Raw genomic sequence first — 24,532 nt, forward strand, 5'->3', positions numbered from 1 at the left:
AGGACCATGTTCTTTCTCCTAGGAGCTTGTCACCAGAATAGGTCAATTTCAGACTTTCAGATATGTATTCGCTTTTGACAAATAGAAAGGATTTGAAAAGGAAGGAGGGGTAAAAGCCATTCATCCCACAGTTGAGTAAAGTTACTGTACATAGAGCTATCTAGTTGTGCATGCTGCATTTTTTTCTTTAACCTTCACTGTTCACTTGTCACAAATAGGAATATCAGTATGCATATTTGCACCTGCTATCGTCATTTGCATGCACATGTGTAACGGAGGCCAGCTGGTAGTTGCTGTGCAGGTAAACCTCACTCCCCTGTTCTCAAGAGGCACACTAGTGACTGAGAGGCTGTGGTCTTTAGCCTACTTGTTAGTGCGCCTGCCTCCCATGCCAGCGACCCGGTTTCGAGTCCCACTTAGACACATGCAATCTCCCTGCCTGTTCTGTACATCGTAGTCGAAGCACTAATGCTTCTAATTCATAGAAATATACCATACACTGTTCTCACTGTTGCATGAAACATTAAATTTTTGGACATGGAAATTTACCCTGCTGTGCTGATGATATGAAAGTATGTTGTCTAGTTCAATACTCATTAAAGTAGCAAATGAAAATAATGTAAGGGATCTGATTTAATGCATACTTACATTGTGAATGAAGGCAACCACATTTATATAGATGATCTCAGCTCATAACATGAATATTAGATCAAAGGATCTCCTGTAGTCAACAGCATGTTCAATTTGGTCTGAAAAGATATTGAGTGTTTTCATAGATGAAAGCTATTCTCTTTTCTCTCTGCAAGGTCCCATAAACTTGATTAACCTTCCATTTCACTAACTTTCTTTGACGTCAGCAATGTGCAAATTTAGATGATTTCCAATGTATCCTTATATTCTGAATGTTTGCCAATATCTAGGGGTACTCAATTCATAATGTGCTAGCAAGTATATGACATTTTATTATTCCAACAGCAACAACCATGTCATCATTTAGTTGCAACAAGATACTATCACCTTTTACCACCTGCAGTTTTAAACAGTTTCATAATCTTTTTTGCAATTGCCTTAGGATTTGTTGTAATCTTGGAGACGTAGCCATATAATCCTTATTTCTGAATACCAGAGACAATATGCCCTTAGTTTTTCCATCTCATATTTCATTTGTCAAAGGGTAATGACTTCGTTATCGTGGCCTTATGATTAGAGAGTCGGACTTGTAACCCAAAGGTTGTGTGTTCGGTATCAATACCACAACTGAGGTGAGACCCTTGAGCAAGGCACTGGACCCCCGTGCAGGTAACTGCAGTTACCTTATTAATTGCAGAACCCACTCAACAATTGATAATGATATTGTAATTCCAACATGCCGGTTTTACACTCCAGTGGTTTTTGAAGAGGCTTTATGTACAGGGTCCAATTCAAAGAATCTACAAGAAGTGGAAAATGACAGCACTTGTAGAAATAAAAACATCCTTCACATCAACTTTGGCTAGAGTGTTCCGTTAGTGAGAACAGAGAATTCAGCTGCAAAATATTCAGATGTGCTGTTTGACATTGGACACATAACATGAAAAAGCTCATTACTTGTTACTGAGCATCAGTCACTCATTTCACCTCATCAAAGTTCACATGCAAACATTTTTATTTTAGTATTAGCACCTTGCCCCAATTTAGTTAAAAACACAAATATTTGTCTGGAATATTTGTCTTTTTTTTTCCAATTGCTAACAAGCATTGTTCAATACTGAAGCCACATTTTCAAAACTGTTCATGCAGCCTGCATTACCAACATGTATCTTGGCCAAAAAGTTGAACTCCAAAACTCACTCAGACCAACAAAACACTTCATATATGTCTCAAAATAAGCTTGTTTCACCATAACACGGGCAACAGTTCTCAATCAGAAAATTCTCAAAGAGTTTGTATGTTCGTCATGTGTTGACGTTGGTTTCCTCTGGGTTTCTCCCACAGTCCAAAGACATACCGGACAGGTGAACTGGAGACTGTAAGTGAGTGTGAATATGAATGTGTGTGTGTGTCATCCCTGTGATGGACTGGCCATCTGTCCAGGGGTTTTTCCTGCCTATGACCCAGGAAAGGCTCCAGCCTCTCCATGACCCTACATAGAACAAGCTTTGGAAAATGTATGGAACAGATGGATGGATGGATCAGTACTGTGAGAGTCCCCACCAATGTGTCTTCCTTGATCTGTGTTTCCAAACAAAATCATTCTGAAGGCATCCATCCCATCAAAAAGATCACAAAGAAAAGAAAGAAAGAAAAACTACAAATAGGACATCTGGCTCGGCTTTCAGCTGAAACTGTAGTTAGTTGTGTATGGGATAATTATTATTCAATTTCACAGTAAATATTCTGCTAAGATTTAATATTTCAAATATAATTCCTGCAGAAATGGACCGTTTTTACCATTGTTCTGATTTGAATGTGCTTTTATCAGTTTTGAAAGCAGTGTGTTAGCATTTGAAAATGTACTGAAAATAGATAGTGTTTTGCAGGTTGTGGAGTATGAATGTTAAAAGTGTTTGTGCATTTTGAGAAATGTGGTCATTGAATGCATTTTGTCTGAAAGCAATGAAAAATTATTCCGTTTCTTTAGCAAAGACTTCTGTACCGCTGAATGTGTGAACAGTTTTGTGGCTTCAGTATTGAACAAGGCTTGTTAGCAATTGAAAAAAAAATTAATAATAAATAAATTTGTGACTATAAGCTTGTACAACATTTTATATCAAATGTGTCCAGCAGGGGGCGCTGCTACACAGTGATACACAATATGGGCAAAGGCCTCCAGACAGAATAATATAATGCAGAACTACAAGTGCATCTAAACTACAATTAGGTGCAAATAAATTAACCGGAAGTTGTCTGTGGCCTGTTTTTTTTTTCTTCCAGAAAATGTTATTGTTTGGGCTGAATTCAAACGAGCCATGTGAACTCCGACAGAAACTCTTGTTTCTGATGGAACGAAAAGCTCACCTCTTGAAAAAATTGCATTTCTGATATTTACTCTCTGCTGCTAAAATTCTAAAAGAAAATGTGAGCTACAGGTGAGTTGCTGTCGTGATTGGCCATAGTGAATATTAATAGGTCCAACTGTTTTTATACAGCTGTAATCATCTATATGCAGTTTTTATTCCAGGAAAGAGATCATATAATAATTTAATCATCATCATAATCATCAACTGTTGCTTATTAATGGACCTTTTGTTTTGAGCACTAACTAACAACCAGACAAGTTCAGCTTCACCTAATAATAAATAATTACCCAACAACACTTTAAGGATGCAACATTCGGGTATGTACTTATAGATCTGAGCATACATGTTGATGGACCTCTGTTGCCATCGTGTGGTTTTGTAGCAAAATACATCTGGTTGCTATTCCAAAAAAGACAAAAAATGAAGCAGTCCTGGACAGGCTTTCAGTCATTTCTCATTCAAACTGACTGGTTTTAATTTTAGTCTTAAAATTAATGTCTCATGCAAAACAAACTTGTAGAGTCTTCGGTGATAAACAGAATTAAGTCAAGATTGGCAGTCAGTAGGTTCAGCAAATGAATAAACATTGCCACAAACGTTCTTGATTTGTTTTTAATTTTTTCTTAGTTTAGAACATAAAACAGTATTGTGGCTCTTACCACATACACTATGTATTCACATAATACACCATACAGCTACAAGGAGAGAGACCAAACAAAATATAACACTTTTTACATACTGCATACTCAACATGAAAAATAGAACTAAGAACAATCTTTAACTCATAAAGGAATGTAGCTGCCAGTTTTTTTTTCTTTCGTTTTTCCTCTTTATACATTTTGTCCTTTTGATGTTTAAAACTGGGCATGATTGATACTCTTAACAGTGAGTGCTGATAGAGGGGCAGAGTAGTGTGTGTGTATGTGAGAGTGTTGTGTTTGTGTGTATTTGTATGCATTTGTGTGACACTGTGGCCAAAAGGTAGATGTGAGTAAAGAAAAAAGAACGAGTATATTTAATAAAATGCCAAAATGTATAAAATATCAGAATGGGTAAAAACAAATCTCTGGGCAGCTCAGGTAGCACCAGAATGTTAAATTAACAGTCTATTCACATCAAAAGCATGAGAGTACCTATTCCTCTACCTGTCATCATGCTCTTCACGTACCATTTCAATTATTTAGGGTGATGGCTAAAAAGGGAAACTGGATCAGTTGGAGTGCTTTTTTTTGTTTGTTTTTTTTAAACGCGATCATCAGAAATGTTTCAGAAAGAGCTACGTAAAAAGATTTAAAAAGATCAGCACCATATAGGTTTCCTCTCAAAACTAGTTCACATATCAATTTAAGAGCCAGAAGAACTGTAGCAACAGTCTTTTCCACAGTGAACTCTAGGGGGTAGCACCATGGTTCAAAAGCCATTTAGGGAGAATGAAACTGCAGTGGGCTTCAAGAGCAGTCTTGAAACTCAGCTTTTTAAACTTCAGGGGTATGTCTCACATTTCCGAGAACAAGTGACAATCTAGATAATATAATGAAAGTGCAGACTCAGAGCTCTGTAAGACTCACCCCACACAATATTTAATCAAATAAACCAAAATAACAAGCATTACATGATCTACCGAGAGTTTTGAACTGAAAGCTGTCACATTTCAAACTTTACACCTGATACTCTTTTCGGTTCTATGGGCAATTTTCATGTAAAAGTGATGCACTTTCACTCCCTTTCATTAAAAACAAAAAGTGAGTCCTGAATCCTTGTGAACTGTATTAGTCAACATGTTCACATTCGTTTCTTTGTTCTCCATTAGTTTATGGTTTATAGATGTGGATCAGATGCAGGGGAAGGAAGCCGGTGACAATGGTAGTACAGAGGTATTGATGTAAGTACAGTACTCACGAAAGGAAGGACAGCAGTATCTTGAGCAGACCGACAAAACATCCTGCTTTGTTGGTCTGTTGTTGACGGCTTGACAAACAGACAACTGAAGACCTAAAATTCAGGAATCATTCATGATTAGGCCATCATCCCTCGCCAGTTAAATAATCTTACCTAAATATTTAACTATTTACATTTCTATCTCTCCCAATAAAATTCCATTAAAACAAAAACTAGTTTTCAAGTTGTCAATAATCCGTTCTTATTTTTTTTCCTCATTAAAATCAAGATTAAAAGTGCTTTTATAAAATCCTCTCTTCAATATTTACAATTTCGTTAAAATTATCAAACCAAAAAATAAAAAAATAAAATGACAGCAATCACAATAACAATAATCATCATCATTATCATATAATAAATAATTTTTAAAAATAGGTACGAATGTGGATGTAGGCAGCAAGCCTGCAGTCTGTAGCGCCTGTGTGTTTGTAGCATGTTGTGACTGGGACCAGTGTCTGTACAACATGAGGTAAAGAGCTTTAGGACCACTTAATGAGCACCAGGATCTCTCCACTGTGAGTGTCAAGCACCTTACAGCCCTGTGTAAACCAGCAGCAGCCCTGCATTGCTCTCTATATGTAGCTCACAGACAGGCATTCACACTGGCACACGTACATTCTAACCAGCGTGCATGTTTAGGAATCCATACACATGCACACAAACACACACACACACACACGTATTATGTAGTTATACATAAGCTCGCACAAACAACTGAGCTGAAGCTGTACTCATTGCCAATCAGCAACAAGAATTCCAGGTGTGGGTGATCTCTCAGGGCAAAAAAAGAGAAGAGGGCTGCTTATAATGAGAGGGGAAAATTTACAGGAGCATAAAAGACTCATAGTAGCACCAACACCAAGAAATGTGCTCTTTTCCATTGGGCTGGTGGGTTTAACCAGCAGTGGGTAAGAAAATATCCCTCAAATAACAACTTAGAATAAAATAGTCATCACAAATTGATAACTACAGATAAATCAGCACATGGAAGACAAGCTCAGTTTGTACAGGGGCGGTTGTGTTGGGAATCCCATAGGTAACTAAGGGAACCAGTTAGTCAAGTCCTCCTCTAGATTGTACCGTGTAGATCTTCTGACTGAAACCAACCAGATACACTGATGTTACAAACCTATAGATACTCATTTATAATGGCAATTTTGAAGCAAGTCATTATTTAAAAAAAACTGTTTTTTTTCTACTGCAGTCTCCGCTCTACAACCAATCTGAACATATCTAGGGTGAATCAAGCAGAGATTGCAGAATTTTAAGCCAATAAAAATTGGCTGATGATTTTAGAATTCCCTGCTTGAGCTGAGTCTGGAAATCATAAGCATAAGACCCATGGTGGGTTATCAGCAGCTCTTTAGGGGGTTTGATTAAGGTGGATTTTTGCTAGCACTATCAGCACCTTAAAAAATGTCACATCGGTAGTGAAGAATGGCCAATGAAACTGCAGACAAATGAGTCAGCACCAATCAGATGGCATGATGGAAGGCTGAGCCATCATTGGAACTGGGAGGTCCCTGCCACTGAACATGACTGACATCTGCTGCTAAAGAGCACCCAGGTCCAGCACCTGCCTCGATATTGTGAGGGCAAATTTAGAGACACTTGAGACAGAAAAGAAGCACCATTTGAAGGGATGAGAAACTTTACAGATTTCATTAGAGTGGCACCAAACAGAAAGGTCCAAGCTGGTGTCTGGTCCTCTCTTTCTTGGTCACGTGTTCAGTGACTAGCGCAATGAGCAAATACTCTATAGATATGCCTTGATGCAGTCATAAATGTGACTTGCAAAGATGTGATGACGCTTCATTAATAGAGAGGTTGGTGGGGGTGGGAGAGGCGGAAAGCGCAACAAAAATGCTGATTAGCTTGTTCTCATGTTCATAATGAACAAGCAAGAATGAAGAAAGGAAGTCCCTCTTAGTCAAGAGGGGTTAAAAATCATAATATTAATAACAAAGATGAAAAAAAACAATAACATTAAAATAAAAAATAGTCATCTTCATTATATAATAACAATACCTGTAATATCAACGTTGACAGTAACAATAGCAATTATAATAATATTGATAATAGAGCAATAATAATTAAAATCATCAAATTCACTTAAGGAGGGGTAGCTATGGAAATCCCTCCCACGAGAGAGCAAGAGCACCATAGACAGCATGTCCGTTTGGGGAGTTCCCAAACTGCTGCCAAAATTTGAGGTAAAAGAAAAAAAGTGAAAAAGTGCCCCTTCCTCTATTCTACCTCCCTTGTGGTGGCCTGAGAGAGGTTTTAGAGCTAGAAGAGGGGAAGCAAATGGTAAAGGAGTAAAATTATCCTTATCATTTTTATTCCTATCTCTGGCTCCAGGGGGCAACAGTCTACAAGAGTTCACACAAATCGACTGTAAGGACCAGTGAGGTGTGTGGATGGGTAGGGTGAAACTGTGACTAGTGTGGTGGTATGCTGTGTGGGCGCCATCCGTGTCATCACACCCTCTCGTTTGTCCTTGGTTTGTCCAGGGGATGGGCTCGCTGATCCAGCCGCCCACTTGCGTTTTTTCCCATAGGCCTTAAGATCTTCCTGTGAGATACCCAAAATAGCTGCTGCTTGTTGCTGCTGTCGTGCTCGCTCGGCAAGGAGTTTCATTTTGGATTCCCACAAAGCCAGACCGTGGCAGGGCTGGTTCAGGTTCTTGTGCTGGTAGAAGACCAGGGATATGCGGCTTGGGTGAGAGCGGTCCGGCTTTTTAAGTGGTGTGGTGGCATGGAGCTCTCGACGGGCACACTCAATCAAGATAGAACCATGAGCAGGGGCCACTGCTACTCCTCCAATGTTGGGATCCAAGAAGTTGTGTTCGCTGTCTGACCACACCTCTTCCTCCTCAGGGTCACGTTCACTCTGGGTCTCTGCCTCACTGTCCCAACATGCCTGACCATCCGACTTTTGCAGTGCATCGGGAAACAAGCGTCCCTCAGGAGCCGGAGATGGTGTGCTGCCTGCTGCTGATCCACCACCAGATTTCCAGGCTTTCTCCTGGAGTCCCAGAGGTGCAGACCCACAATTCTCACCTGCTTGGGAAAGCATTTTATCAGGGAGAGCACCAGCAGGATTGCCTTGCCTTATACAACCAGTGCCGTAACCTATGGGTCCGCAAGGACCCCATGCTTTAAGTTGTGGACTAGGGGCAGGGCTAACCCACTGTCCTGGGGTGGACAGATGTGGAGAGGGTGCAGGTGATGGACCTGCTTTTAGGGATGGGGACGGAGATGGGGCAGGGGATGGCATTGGAGTGTTAGGGCAGGAATAGGAATTCCATTGTTGCTGCTGCAGATACTGAGGGTGTTCATGTTGGTGTGGGTGTTGCTGGTGGAGCCTCTGCTTGTCCGGAGTGAAAGGCAAATCAGTTGGACCTGGTCTGATATTTCCATCCCAGCCTTGAGGGACTAGGCTGCCGTTTGGTTTGTGCCCAGGCCAGCCTTCAGGTTTTGGCGTGGCACTGGGAGTGCTAGGGCAGCTTTGAGCTTGCCCATCCGATCTGCCATCATATAGGGGCACATCCATGGGCTCCTGCTTGATGATGGGTGTAGAGCGGTGTGTCTGCTCACGTGATGGAGTACGACTGGGTGGAACAGGATACTGGGAAACCTCAGAAGGGTGTGGGAAGCCTTGAATGGATGCATCAGCCATATGCTGCTGTGACTGCACAGGACGGCTGGGATAGGCCTGTGCCAGTTTGGCTTGAAGACACTGAACATCTGGCTTCTGGTCAAATGGTGTGTCAGAGGGTTCTCCAGCTTTGGGCCAGGCTCCATTATCATATCCCAAGAGCTCAGGAGGAAAAAGTGCGCTGGGAGGGTAGTTGTAATAACCGTAGCGTATTTCTTGGAGGTTGGGGTGAAAGCCATTGATGGGGCTCTGTGCAGGAGGTTGGCTGTTGGTAGGGATGCAACCTCTTGCATAGTTTCCAGGGTATGACAACGAACTGTGCATGCTGTGTGGATCAGAGGTTGTCTTGCCGTTCCCTAGTGCCGGGTAGCCATGTATGGCTCCATTGAAGGGCTGGAAGCGGTCGACAGGCTTTTTGATGGTTGGTTTCACCTCCTGTTTTGGAATAGCTAGATAACAGACAAACAAGAAAAAAATTATATAGTAAATATACATTTTATAGTTATTGCATTTCAATTTTATAAGATAAGATCTCAAGTTCAAAATCTTCAACAGTAATGGCGAATTACATTCAAATAATGGCACTACAGAGTCCAAAGAGCACATCTCTAAAATAGTCCCACTTCAGCCAAATGAATGGTTTGTCCTTTACTTTATAAACAACCGGTAGTTCTTTTAACTCCCTTTTAGAATTTTACATAAACTGGTTTATGTATATAGAGATAAACTAATATTTAACCACTGACGTTTATTGCCTTGCTGAGGGTGGGGTGACTCCACGTGGTGCATCTCCATCTTGACAGTCTTCTCTGGGGTTTCTGCAAGCTGCAATTTCCTGTTCTTCTTCTCAGATGCAGCCTTTTTGGCCTCTAACCGACGCTGCCGGCAGGATTTAGCAGGTTCTGGAAGTTTTCTAACCTGTCGACGGAAGTTAGTGAGCACCTGGATGGCTCCTGTATGCATTTTGAGACGCTGGTTCTCCTCACTTCCAAATTCATCGGTTGAAGAAATCTTGTAGAGCGGAAGCACATGCAGCTGCTCATCTTCTGGGATTGTGCCCACTCTGCGATTGTCCTCTTTCGTAAGAGTGCACACCTGGAAGTAACAAAATTAGGAATTGTAAGGCTAAAGTAAATAGCAATTATTTCCATATATGGGGTACATCTCCTACTGCCTATTGGACATTAACACAATTCTAATTTCGACCAGTGTATCCTTTTAATTTATAAATACAGGAACAATTTGCAATGTATGGTAAATTAGAACAAGTTACAATGCATAGTAGTCCCCACTTAAAATTCACTTAAAAATACGTATGATGCAAAAGCCTAACCTACATAAAAATACATACATACATAAATAAAATAGGTATTATAAAAAATATAATGTGTATAATCACACATTATTTACACAGATACATATATTCATAAATGATAATTAATAACATACCACAGTGCAGCCATTGTGGAGGTTATGCTGGTCTTTGTGAGCATGGGCACAGAAATCCATGCATGCAGTGACTCCTGAAAACGGCCGTCCTTCCTTCAAACCCAACCGACAGTCTGAGGCAATCTTCTCATTTAAACACTGAATAACACAGAAAAAGAAAATAATTATTTTCAATTAACAAATGATTATTTCAGTTTCTGTTTATTTCAGTAACACTTCCTAACACCATAATTCACTATATAAAAATACAGTTCTGAAGCATTAAATTCATAAACTTCTTGATCACCTGAAACCCCACCAAACCTACAAGTCCACAATTACCAGAAAAGCTTTTTGGTTTAATGTGCCTGAATGGTGTAAACGGTGTACTGAAATTAAAAAAAACAAACCTGGTTACTGTAGGCCTGGGGAGCCAGCCTCTTATACACAGGGGCCACATGTGTGGCCAAGTTTTGGAAGTTATCCCTGAGATTGTCCTCCTGTACAAAAAAAACAATAACAATTCAAATGAGTTTACATGGGCTATCATGAAGAGTAAAGGGCTATGTTCACACAGTCAGGGTTTGGGATAGACTAACAGTGACTCAGAATTTTACAACAGCTTATACGAGTCAAACAAATAACTGAAGTCAACTCCCCTTTCCCTATTTTTCTCCAATAGCCCAGCTGACATTGACTAAAATATCAAAAGATGGTGACTTCCATAAAACTGGAAAATCTTATCACCAAAAAGTGATAATAGAATAGAATTTCTCATAATAGAAATATGCGGCAAAATGCTATTTGTGACCCTGAACCACAAAACCAGTCTTAAGTCACTGGGGTATATTTGTAGCAATAGCCAAAAATACATTGTATGGGTAAAAATTATTTGATTTTTTTTAATGCCAAAAAATCATTAGGATATTAAGTAAAGGTCATGTTCCATGAAGATATTTTGTAAATTTCCTACTATAAATATATGAAAACATAATTTTTGATTAGTAATATGCATTGCTAAGAACTTCATTTGGACAACTTTAAGGGCGATTTTCTTAATATTTAGATTTTTTTGCACCCTCAGATTCCAGATATTAAAATAGTTGTATCTCGGCCAAATATTGTCCTATCCTAACAAACCATACATCAACAGAAAGCTTATTTATTCAGCTTTCAGATTATTTATAAATCTCAATTTAGAAAAATTGACCCTTATGACTGGTTTTGTGGTCCAGGGTCACATTTAGTAAACAAGGTGCAAGTTCATCTGCCAGTACATAATTAACCGGCAACGACTTTAAATGCTTTTACTCTAAATTGAGTGTAGAGTGTAGCATTTGGATGGCACCCAGACCAGAACACTGATGGGAGCAGATACTAAATTAAAAACCTTCAGATGTCAACTCATATTTCAGTGAGTAAACAAAATGCAACACACACGGTTTAATTATAATCATAGAAAAATATAGTTGTAAATGATTCCATTCATATTTAAACATATTTAACCTTGATTTGAAAAATAGTTTATTATATATAATTTAATACAATTATAATAGAGCAAGCTAGGGTGATGTAAAATTACCCTCAGTTATTTTTATTAGGCTTGTAAAAAAAAACAATTACATTAGCGTATTATTTTTGCCTTTTTTATGTGACACTAACCTCTTCGGGGTGGTCTCCATGCAGTCTGAACTTGCGAGGGGTTTTGCTTCGAGCATACTTGCATCCATTGAAGTACATGCTCCAGGAGCAGCCAAAAGAGAAGGAAGCTCCACGGGTTTCTGGGTCCTTCCCTTGGCATGCACAGGTTCGACTGCAAAAGGCATCCACCATGAATTTAATTGAATAACAATAGATGACATCCTCTGAGTCTATTCCTTAAATCATGCTTTGTGAAAACAATACATTACAGAGTCATTAGATACCAGCATCGGGAGCTTTCATAAGTCTTACAAAAGATACATCCTGTACAGGGAGCATGTATGATTACATTTGATTACAGGATCTCCTTTATGCAAGTGTGTGATTAAACAGAATTGATATGATTAGTCAATAATGTGATTTGCATGAACTATTATTTCATTATTTTAATATGACTCTGAAAACTCTTGAAAAATGTAAACAGGTTATAATTCACATCAAAAGAAATTGTAAATCACCCAATATGTGACCAATGCATCAATATATCACACCCACATTAAGTCCAACATTACAGTCATCCACCAAATTAGTCCACACAAAATATAAGTTCCTGTCACCTCTTTACCTCAAAGACACAAATAAAAATTCAAAAAACACCTCAGTTGTGTTCATAACTCACTCATCATTGAGTCCACAGCGGCGGCTGGTGGGATTGCCATATTTGATGAGGGTTTCTGTTATTTCTTTGTAGAGTTTATCTCCCAGAGCACGGGGCACACCCTCCCAGCACAGGATGACAACAACAATAACAGTATTGACACAGTGGTGCCCAGGCCGTTGCTTCACAACGCATAACAATTTCTCCTTCTCACTGCTGCGACGAATCACCTACAAAGAGAAAGACAATCAGCAATGATAAATGCATATGATAGATGTTAAGTTGCAAGTTGTGTATACTGCAGCAAAGCAGAAATCACAATGTAATCATTCAGTGGTACTACTTTGACTGCTGTCTCATGTCTTGTGATATTTTAAGTTAAAATCAGTGCACTCCAACTAGCTGCTTTTGAATGCCAGAAGGCATTAAGAAACATGCCCATTTGGTTCAGGTGAACCCCTCACCAGCCTAATGATACGGGTATTCCTTAAGCCTGATTAGTCGTCCAATCATTCAGGTAACCCAATGCTTAGTTGATTTTAGAAATACTTCGTTTTGCACACTCACCCACTTAGCGATAGGACATCCCTGAGAGCTCTTTCCTTCTTTCCCTGTGTAAACCACCCTCTCAATACGAATGGCTTCGCCTTTCTCCCCATACCTGTCATAACGAGGGGACAGAAGTTGAGTTGCAACATGAAAAAGCAGCAACCCACCGCAATCTTAACGAAGACACATTTTAATTCACTTTATACAGCTTTGGGTGCATGTATGTAGAAATCAAATCAAGAATTAAAGGTTCAGTATGTAGTATTGACAGCTAGAGGTTGAAAGGGGTACTGCAGTCCAAATTCAAAATATTGGAGAGCATTGGTTCTCCCTCCCCTCATTGACGCTCACATGGGTAGCCAGATGCAACAAGGAATGAGCACAACCAACGAGTCTTACAGTGTAAGGTGACGAGTTGTTTTATGTGTGTTTAATATGCCTCTGCTCATAGAGCTTTTTATATGGATGCTGAGGCTTTTTAGGTTAGGTAGAATCTGTGATCTCTGACCCAGTTTCAATGCCTGCAATGCGCTGTGTTTTCAGCCAACTGGAAACCCGGGCTGATGAAATACTATTGGTTAAACTGGCAGAGGATGGAGTCACGCAGACCAAAACAAAAACAGACATTCTGACATGGAACACTCATTTCAAAGCAGAATAACTGTAGCTGTAGCGTTGTTTTTTCGGAGAAACTAATATGTGAACTTAGCATGTTTCCTAAATATCTGCAAACATATTATGGTATTTATATGCTTTAGTCAAAAAATTAAATACAGCACATTTAAGTTAAAGCTTTGAGTTTGGTAAAGCTTTAGAAATGATGGATTTATGTGTGATATATCAATGTATTGAACAGTTCCACATGTAATGTGATGTGTGTCATATATTGAAGTAGTTGGTGACACTCAGTCCTAAAGTTTACACACATTTGCATATGATGGCTTCATGTTCTCAGTCAACAATTGCTTGTCTCCTCAAATGAAACTCAGTATAATACTGTTCAGTTATAATTACACAGGTTGGGGGAGAAGCTTCAAAGATCCACAGGGGTGGCTATGAGGTCAAAGGCCACAAAAGGGTCAAGCTTAGGCTTAAGGAGGCTATAGTCACTTTCTGACGGACAAACAAAGGGGAGGTTCTTCCTCTACCCACCAGCTCCCCCTTTATCTCAGAGGAGATGACTCAGGCTATAGAAATACAACCACTATGCCCTCAATCAGCTCTCAAATAAAGCAATGAGAGTGGACAAGTGTACAAGAGGTCAGCAAAGGTGGAGATACTCTGTCCAAATGGGTCAACAGAGTCTTAGCTTCTGTATGCTTACAGGGGGAAAGGGGGTCAACACCCTGTGGAGCTTTTCATATTCCTCTACACTTCTCAATGATCATAGGATTATTGAGTTTTTAGTAAATAAAGTTTTCAGACCTCAGGGAATGTGTAGAGTATTCTCATATATAGTAAATTAACTTGATTTACAGTATATATATTTGTAACAAATTTAGGCTGTATGACAGCACTGCTGTAAAGGAAATCTGGCTTCCTTTATGCCCGGTGTATCCAAATGAAAAACCTAAAGGATACTCATTGCTTAAAGTTTAATATATACCCCACCGTTTTCATCACTTCACCTCCTACTTCTTTAATTTCCTCTAAATTATTTTTCTCTTCCCCTTATATTCATTGTCTGTCTGTCTCCCTGTCTCTCCCCTGTGTGGATCTGCTGATGCTGATATTTCCTGTTACTCCTGTTGGATTCTGGGTCAGAAACTCCCTGGGGACAAGATCATAGAGAAGGAAGGTGGGAGGAGGGGGTGAAGGGAGAACAAATGGCAGAATAGAGAGATGCTTATCCTCAGCTGGTTAAGAATCTGTTGCCAGGATCCAACTGCCAGAGCTTCCAAAGAACTCTCGCAGAACAATGACATGGTGGTTAGGGATCTCTTAAAGCAAATGATGTGGGGTCAGTAGTAGGGTTGTAACGGTATGAGATTTTCACGGTATGATAATCGTCTCAGAAAATATCCCAGTTTCACGGTTATCACGGTATATATTAAACAATAATTCTTATCAGTAACAATGACTCTTAAAAGAACAAGAACAAGTTATTTTAGTGAACAAATCTTTTACTACAACAAACTTGAAACCATTTTAATGAAAGTATTGAAGTCTCCCTTCTGAATAAATAAATAAATAAATGTAAAAAAAATTAAATAAATAAAGCTGTACACCTTATGTATATCTATATCACACTTTAACATTTTAATTAATGTTTTAAAATGTTATCAAATGAAAATGTACAGTTGGATTCTGGGTCAGAAACTCCCTGGGGACAAGATCATAGAGAAGGAAGGTGGGAGGAGGGGGTGAAGGGAGAACAAATGGCAGAATAGAGAGATGCTTATCCTCAGCTGGTTAAGAATCTGTTGCCAGGATCCAACTGCCAGAGCTTCCAAAGAACTCTCGCAGAACAATGACATGGTGGTTAGGGATCTCTTAAAGCAAATGATGTGGGGTCAGTAGTAGGGTTGTAACGGTATGAGATTTTCACGGTATGATAATCGTCTCAGAAAATATCCCAGTTTCACGGTTATCACGGTATATATTAAACAATAATTCTTATCAGTAACAATGACTCTTAAAAGAACAAGAACAAGTTATTTTAGTGAACAAATCTTTTACTACAACAAACTTGAAACCATTTTAATGAAAGTATTGAAGTCTCCCTTCTGAATAAATAAATAAATAAATGTAAAAAAAATTAAATAAATAAAGCTGTACACCTTATGTATATCTATATCACACTTTAACATTTTAATTAATGTTTTAAAATGTTATCAAATGAAAATGTACAACTCCTTTTATTTTTGGCAAAGTTAAAACATGGACAAACATGATAATCCTTGAAAACATTATTTTATTATAAAGAATATTATTATTGTTGTTACTATAACTTTGAAGTACATTGTACAATGCTAATATATTTCTGTCATAATTTCAAATTAAATCAAACTTTTATTTTGACGGGTTGTAGCGGACCTTTTGAGTTTCAGAGTGTATTTGACAATGGTTTTTCTCAAATAAATCTAGGAAATGTTTATTTACGTTTTCTCTCAGAGCAGCTCTGCTGACGTTCATGTTTATGTATCTTAGACGCTGAAAACACCATTTATGTATGCATACTTCAGTATGCAGTAGATAAAACGGCGCCACTCAGAGACATGCAGAAACAAGCAGATTATTTATATAGCAGTTTCTTTGCGCTTTAATATTCACAGAAACATATCATAACTACTTTTGATTTATCCATCCATCAGATTGCGTGTTTTCCGTGACATCCTCGTTATACTGTAAATTCCATGTTCACGACTGCACCACGACTGGATTCCCTCTGCTTCACGGAAATCATACGGCCTTAACTTATAACTTGTTATTAATGAGACGCACCTTCATCTGCACAGAGTGGAGTATCCGCAGAGTGTCCGCAAGCGAAGATGTTGAATGTATTTTCAAGCCACTTTGCATCCACATTTTTTGCAAATTGGATCCGTCTTCAAGGACAACCCTGCATTTTAGGTTTTTTTTATATCCGAAGTATTTCCATACTGCAGATATTAATTTTTTTTTCGGCGGGGATGGAGATTAGATATTATCTCTGTCTCTGTCATTTTCCACGCTGCACGTTTAAGCACGTGGTAAGCAGCCAAGTGAATGCAGAGTGAAGCAGCCGAGCGGAAATTAGTTGCATGCACGTGGGTGAAATTTTTTTTTCATTCATAGATATGCAAATGTTTACGGTATGATAACCTTGCACGTTCAAACCGTGATAAACCGTCATACCGGTATATCGTTACAACCCTAGTCAGTAGTATTCCTCTGTGGTTTTTCAAGTTTAATACTTTGTTTCAAACATTAGAAAAATATATTTTAATCTATAAATGGATTTTCACTTGAGTTTGTCTGATTGTTACTCATTGTATGTGTATGAGAATATTCTTCTTCCAGTTACTTTTTTTTGGTAACATGTTACTAAAAAGGGACAAGACAGAAAAGCAAGCAGGCTGACCTTTAAATCCAACCTTCAAAATAGTTTCTCCAGCTAATTACGCTGTTATAATAGTAAAGAAAGAATCCAATAGGTACACTCTTCATTTAGTTTTTGTGATTTTCCTATTTGGCTCAATAAAAGCTTGATTTTAAAGAATGATCCCACATGGCCCTTACATGTACTGCTGGTTGTGTTTGCAAATGAGCATGCCTACATCAAGAGCACTGAAGAAGGTGACATTATGGAATGCTATCTGAACCAATAATAATTCAGACATCTGACAGGTGCCTCTCACCTCTCTTCCATTAGTTGTCTGACTGAAGCAATGTCTCGCCCAGATCCCAAGTGATTGTAATATGGACCCTCATTCTTTTCTAGGACTTGATCTATGGGAGACAGAGAGCGAAAGTGAATGCAGGTTAAAGCATGGACACACTCTAATAAAACAATGGCTAATAATCCAAATGATATTAACAGTTTAGACTGCAAATGTGTAATGCCATTAGAATGATAGTATGAGTCAATCGTGTGTGGGTGAGCAAGAGAGAGAAAGGGACAGAGAGCTTGTCTGGGAAAGAGGCAATCTAAGGTCACATTCCACTCAGGGTGTATGAAAGGATAAAGGCGTGACTAATGTCAGGAAAAGATTTGTGGGAACGTCCTAGGCAAATCTTACAGAAAAAGTGTTTGTGAGAAGAAAAACATCTAGTGGCTACTTACTACCTGCTTACTCAGCAGGGTAAAATACCAACAATTGATGCAAGAATAGCTAACAGCATGGGAAAAACTGGGTGCTTTACATAGAGAAGCACAAACTATGACAGAAAAAAAGAAAACAAAAATATATTCTAAATATATTCTGTCTCTAACATAAAAAAATATTCTAAATATATTCTCTCTCTAACATGTCAGAATCGATATTAAGACTGTATTAGGGCTGTCAAAAAATTATTAGAATTTCGAATATTTGTCGAATTTAAAATAAAAATCCACATTCGAATGCAAAAACGTTGCATTCAAATTTTAGGTGTGCGTTGAGGCAGCCTTATCAGTGGCGCACGAGATGCGATGACGATGTAAGTGTCATTGCATTATAATGTTTTTGTTAGCCTATCCAGTTGAAGCCACTAGATGCGGTGCTGCTGCATTGTTAATTGCAAATATTGCCGGAAAAGAGAATATCAATGCGGAGAAGATCTTGTTTACGTCAAAACTGAAACCAAGCCGTTCACACAGAACACATATTTTGCGCATTTTCTAGAAGGATGTCTCGCACAAAAGAGCCGCATGTTTTGAAAGTCATGTAAAATTAATGCAAGTTTAACTTTATGGCGGGGTTTTCTCTCCCATCCCACTGCAACTCGTGTTTTTAAATGTAATCTGTGTGATTGGCTTTCGGCCCTTTGTATTAAACTATGAATACATTATACATGATGCTGTTTTGTTTATAGTTGTTTAAAAGCAACTTAATTAATTATAATTGGTTTATAAACATTTTAAACATTATGCAATTTTTCACAGATAGTCATGTTATCTTATATGCTTTGAATAAACATGCATTGGTCGATGCGCCCTCTTGTGGCATCAGGAGAGAAGCCAAAAGCTTTTCTTCACTCTAAATGAAATTATGCATTTTAAATTTGAATATAATTTTAATTTTGATAATATTTAAGTACAAAATTCGAATTTAGTTTTTCAGCCATTTTGACAGCCCTAGACTGTATAACTGCTGAAGGTACTGCATATGGGGCAGGTTTGTAAGTATCAAATTACACTGGGTGTTCCCTGTGGTGTTGACAGAGTGCTGTAAGGATTCACTATGGAAACCTCCCTTCTATTATCCTTTGCTCTTGGTAACAATCAAGCTCCAACAAGTGTTCAGGCATAGCTTACTATCCTTGAATGAACACTTTCTTAAATTATTTTATATTTGTCAAAGAATACTGATATTTATATATCACATGTATAATACAAATTTCACACAACCAAAACCTCTGAAATGACACAGTAAGAGATATGAGGCCTGAGCTGAGAGGTTGCAGTCCATCTCTTCTCACCCTGTCCTCCCTATTCCCTCCCTTCTTTGATGTCTGGCCACAGTATATCATATGATATATGAGCAGAGTCTCTTCATTGTGACTGCCTCCTTTGCAGAAACTAGCTGTACTCACTGTACCAACAGCCTGAACAGACAGAAAGTGGTGCACTGCACTGGCCCAAAGAATTACAATGGGCTCCTTTCTTCAAATCAATTGTTCCTCTGCAAGAGGCACAGAGAACAGACTGCAATGCAATGCACGGGCCCCTGATAGAGCAGGCATTCTCAGACATGGCCCAACACTACCCTGAGAAATGTGCTGATGCAGAAATTATATGATGAAAGAAACATTTGGGGCTTGCTGAAGGGAATTCTAATGATCAATTTAGTCTATATTACAGTCTAATAAAATATTTTAACATACACTGGAAACTAATAAAGCTAAACTATATTAAACATAAATGGAATAAAAAAGAGGCTGTGTTTAAAAATTGTAAATAATAGAGGGTTAGCGGAGTTAGCTAAGTGGGTCTCGTGATCAGTAAAATGTGAGGAGATGTGGGGTGGTGTGATGTGCTATACTGCAGCAAAAGTTCAAATGACATTTTTTTTTGTGATATTTTTTAATTCTGTTTGAGAATATGAGTGATCTTGCCCAAATTGCTCCAATATATTTTGCTGATTGAATTCTCTCACTTACCTACGCACTCACAGGTGGGAAACTCAGGTTGAGCATCTTTCCCGGGTGTATCTAGCAGGTTCTTGGTAGGAGTGTCCAGGTAACGCAATGGTGACTCAAGAAAACCTTTAAGTGAAGGCGAGGAGGGAAAGATATCCATGGTGGGAGTATTCAAATCAGCCCTCTCTCTGTCTGCAGACAAACATGCAGTTGTGGAGAGCACTGTCACGCCACCAGATGACTCAATCTTTATACGTTTAGATGGAGGGGAGAAAGGTGTGATGAAAGGGTGCTGTCGCTCCAGAAATGCATCCTGAGCTACAGACAGGGGCTGCCCAGAAGGCTTCACATCCACCTCACATTCCTCACTTTCCTGTTTGATAGTACAAAGCTCCTCAGATGGCAATGGTGTTTTTACTTTCAGTCTTTCAGCCATGTCCTTTTGATCTTCATCCATAGGGTCAGAATCATTTGAGGGGAAAGGAGGGCAGTTATTTGGCTGCTTTGGGGATGGTGACTCGGGTCTGGTTTGTCCTGAGTTTGATTGTGACTCGGTCACCACTGGCTGAGCAGGGCCATTCTCTGGGGTCTCTGCTGCAGAAGCTGAGGAAATGGTGTCCCCAAACTCCTCCTCAAACTGGCGAATCAGCTCTTCAAATTTTGGATCTAGGTTACTAAGGCCAGCCAGAGAAGGAGTCTGCTGTGTTGTAGAGGTTTGAGGTGTGATACTGGTTGTTGGGATGCTAGTATTTGACCCAGCTGGGCCTGAGCAAGCTATCACCTTCTGGGTGGATGGTGCTAGGACTGACACAGGAGTAAAACAAGAAAGAGTGTTTTCAGAGATAGGTGCACTACTGCGATTCAAAATGGATTCCTGAGACTGAGCTGGAGCTGGGTGGCTCTCAGCCACCTGAGAGGGGGGAAGTCCAGATTCCATGCCTGGTAAAGATGGAGCAAGCTGATATAGGGATGGTGCACATCCTGGGGAGATGAGGGGAGGTTTCAATATTATAATCTGGTTATGTGGGAGGAAAGTTGGTTGGGAAGCTTTCTGTTTATGCTTCTTGATAACAATCTGTTTGGGTTTTGGAAGGGGTGTGCCCAGTGGACCAAAAAGCCCACCCATTGGCTGCTTGAGAAGAGGAGAACTCTGAGCGCTTTTTTTCTTTTTGGGTTCTTTTTGCTCCTGTTTGATAGTTACAGGACCCTCTGGAATAGTCTGTGGCCACCACTTACGAAGGTTTTGACAAGCCATGGGGGCTAACGGATTGAAGGCAGGGGAATTAGAGAAGAGGTTACGTTTATGATGAAGGTGCTGCTGTAGTGCTGCCTGAGTTGAGTGCCTAATGGTGGGGGAAAACTGCTGACCGTGGAACTGCTGCTGGCCATTTACCACCCCCTCCCGGCCCATGACTGCACACCCTGAGCTCAGGTACTCCTTTATATCCACCTCCTGCTTGATGTGAGGCATCCCAGTAAGGCTGCCCTTGCGACCATCCTGCAAGATAGAGTGAGGGAGTGGGAACTTGAAGGCTGAGTTGGTGTACTTTCCACCGGTGTCTCCAAGGAGTTGCTTTAGCTCAGACACTGGGTCAGTACTGCCTTTGGATGGGTTTACAAAACGAGGATGGGAATCAGTATTCACCATCATCCATGCGTTCCGAGGGGAGCTTTTCTCGCAGCTTCCAGCTGTGCCCTGGTTCCACTGCTGGGGTCGGGGATTAGGGGTTAATGGGTGTACGCTTGTAAATGGGGACTTGGAGGATGGGTATGTGGAAGCATAGTGAGATGGGCTAGACAAAATGTTAGGTGCAGGGGCCTTCCCCTGAGACTGAGGTCTCTGCTGATCCCATGAAATCTCCTGTTGAGGATAATGACCTGGAGGGATGGACTGTGGCATAGCAGAGGTGGCAGAGGAGGACAAAAGAGGACCAGGTGATGTAGAGACCACTTGTGGCATACTCTGAGGATAGGAGGTTGGCAGATGCTGATGATGATTTGCAGGTGAAGACTCACCTGGAGGAACAACAGTTTGTGGGTCAGTGGCAGACAACTGGGTCAGAGCCTCAATTGCAATTGCTGTTTGCAAGCTAACATTTCTTTCCTTGGCTATTGACAGAACACTAGGGGAGCAAGGAATAGGTGCTGGTGGGCCAAAGGGTCTAGGAGCAGAAGGCTGGTTAACATGGGGATGTGGATTTGTGTCTTGTACACACAAGGAGTTACCTCCACATTGTTGAGGTTGGGATTGGGCATTACGATGCTGTGCATGTGGCTGTAGAGGAGCACCCGAAATTTTACAGGAACCTTTATCCTGACAGTTAGCCACCATTTTGATTTGCTTCTCCAGCCACTCCAGGTAGTCAGGGCAGTCTGGGCCATCACAATCACAGTTAGGGGGCTTGTGGCCATGACGGGCCTTGCTCAATGCTGCCTGAAGAGTGTTTAGGTCTTCAGGGGGGTACAACTCACCATCCACACCTTTCTGTCTGGCCTCCTCACCTCCATTAGACATTTCCTGATTGAACCTTTCGTACAGCTGAGCTGTAGGAATCTCAGAAGGTTGATGGTTGGTGTAAGGTGGCAGTGAGCCAACAGTAGCAGAAAAGGCCACCAGGGTTCGTGCATCCTCCATATCCACATCATTCACTGGTGTACTGACATTTTGGCCACTCCAAGCACCCTGTTGAGATTCAGGATTTGACTTCCCAGCATGCTCAGGGACCCAACCTACTGTCTGGGAAATACATCCAGCTCCCTCGTGGTAGCTGTGCCGGTGTTGCTCCCTGGCCACGCCTCTGACTTCTTCATCACAAATATTTTCTTCATTTGTTGCATGTTTGCTAAGCCCATTAGACAGTTCCTGGTTTAACACGCCTTCATCCAGGCGGTCATGGGACCCAATTTCCATCTGGCCTCTTCCTCTGGGGCCATCCACTGAACCCACCACAGAAACAGTCTGTGGAAGAGCAAAAACATAAGTTACTTGACAATGTTCCAGCAAACTGACTTAATACACGAGTTTCACAATTTGAGTTGAACTACTGAAATAAATGCTTTTCCACAACATTCTAATTTATTGAGATGCACCTGTATGTTTTAAGTCTGAAACACAACATTTATCCATTATTTTGATTTCAAATCCAAACGTTGTTTCTGAAAATGCTTTTTCAGCATTGTGATTCTCTTTTATCCCAGTACAGTAATACAATCTTTCATAGACATTCACATTTAAACTCAATAAATATACCTTTGTTTAACTACCACCACGAGTGCCATCTATTATTGCCTTGTTTATCTAAAAGTGCACTTTTCCTTGTTTTAAATCTAGCCAAAAAGCCATGTGTTGACTGTGAAACAGTAGACTTTAATTATATGCATTTATGGTGTAATTACTAAATTTGTGTGTCAATCCATGTTAATTTTTACCGCAAATAATGCGCTGTCACTTTAATTCAGCGCGTGCAGCACAGCAGAAATAGATTCCGTGCGGAAACGATCGCAGCATGACTGCTGCAGACGCACCGCTCCTGGAACGAACTGCCGGACCGCAATCGTGTGCAGTGTGAACGCTCTTATGTTCTTCTCCTGCTCCCTCTCGGTCTTTCCTCTCTGCTCTCAAGAAAAAAATTTCCGCAAAGACAACATAAAATGGCCTTTGGTTACTACAGTGTTGTCTATTGTCTAATTTAAATTATAGCATTGGGCATAATTTATGGCCAAATTATGTACAGACGCTAACTCTGTACATAATATTGTAACTCTGTACGAAATATTCTGACTAAAACAAGCTGAGCCTATCTGTACATTTTTCAAGGGCACAATGGAGACAGGACAGGACTGCATCAAGTTCAACTGTCTCATGCAAATACAAACCCATATTTACAATTATAATACAACTGATAATGCCCAAGTCAACATACTGAGAACCTCTTCCTGGTTCCAGGTTTTCAAATATCCTCTCTGCTAGTCTCTGAACTCTCTTTTGTGCTTTTTTTTTTTTAAAGGGGTAAATTAATGTTGTGGAAACTGTGAACTGGCTCCAGATAAGTGTGAAAGGGCAATATCTGCATGCAACAACATTTTCCTGGCACTTTTAAATCATGGTGTATCTCTAAAAGGGACCATGTTAAAAAAAAGTGGATGAAATAAACTGTTTGCTGCACAGATGACAAATGCAGAGGCCTTTGTTTATGATGAAGGCATATCTTAGAAAAGAGGACCTTGTGGTTTTATCACGCTAGCTAAATGAAATGAATCACCAATTTAAAACTAACATGCAACTGTCTATTCAAATGTCTCAAGCAGTAATTCTGTAGAAGAATTTACAATATTTGAACAGAGTATAAGAACTTTTTTGCATAAAATTAAATTGTTTAGACTGCTGAGACAAGACTTGCATGTTTAAGAGTTCACTTAACAGCTCTGTAACTAAATGTCCAAATCTCTCTTATTGTGCCTTGATTGTGACAGCTCTTTTGATGGGTTATACCGATGGGCAAGTTATTCAGACACTTTGAATTCACCTTCTGTGATGGTGTCTGGTTGGACCCCCATGGGGCCGTTTGCCAGCCACTGAGCAGAATGTTTGTGTGTGTGTGTGTACATACGTGTGTGTTTCAAAAACATGTGTCAGATGAGGAGCGTGAGCTAGTAGCCCACTTATCAACACTGGTCACACTCCAACTCTTCAAAAAAAGCTGAACCACACAATTGTTACAACAGGTTCTTTTTCCTCTTTTCAGTGATGCAATGGACATCCACGTGCACACAGTCACGCAGAAACATTTCACAATAAAGTCTTAGTGCCACCGCAGAGTTCACAAGAACGCAATTACATGCAAAACTGGACTAGTTTATATTTCAAACATCAGAGTTGATTTATTGCATGCAACGT

The 24,532-nt window shown here is 39.9% G+C and overlaps 1 protein-coding gene across 4 annotated transcripts in view; it reads right to left on the reverse strand.

Annotated features, from left to right (window-relative positions):
* Positions 1-4,236: 4,236 nt before the first annotated feature.
* Positions 4,237-24,532, reverse strand: part of tet3 (tet methylcytosine dioxygenase 3) — a 34,197-nt gene continuing 13,901 nt past the window's right edge. For all 4 annotated transcript variants that reach the window (XM_016233554.1, XM_016233553.1, XM_016233556.1 and 1 more), the window contains 9 exons: positions 19,657-22,594; positions 17,214-17,304; positions 12,892-12,985; positions 12,346-12,554; positions 11,688-11,838; positions 10,436-10,525; positions 10,047-10,184; positions 9,344-9,692; positions 4,237-9,046 (listed from right to left, as the gene is read on the reverse strand). In XM_016233554.1, coding sequence (XP_016089040.1) covers positions 7,320-9,046; positions 9,344-9,692; positions 10,047-10,184; positions 10,436-10,525; positions 11,688-11,838; positions 12,346-12,554; positions 12,892-12,985; positions 17,214-17,304; positions 19,657-22,546 — 5,739 coding nt within the window. In that variant the 5' untranslated portion in view covers positions 22,547-22,594 and the 3' untranslated portion in view covers positions 4,237-7,319. The remainder of the gene's footprint in view (positions 9,047-9,343; positions 9,693-10,046; positions 10,185-10,435; positions 10,526-11,687; positions 11,839-12,345; positions 12,555-12,891; positions 12,986-17,213; positions 17,305-19,656; positions 22,595-24,532) is intronic.

This window comes from Sinocyclocheilus grahami, unplaced genomic scaffold, assembly GCF_001515645.1.
Source record: "Sinocyclocheilus grahami isolate Dianchi unplaced genomic scaffold, SAMN03320097.WGS_v1.1 scaffold434.1, whole genome shotgun sequence".
NCBI classification, from domain to species: Eukaryota; Metazoa; Chordata; class Actinopteri; order Cypriniformes; family Cyprinidae; genus Sinocyclocheilus; species Sinocyclocheilus grahami.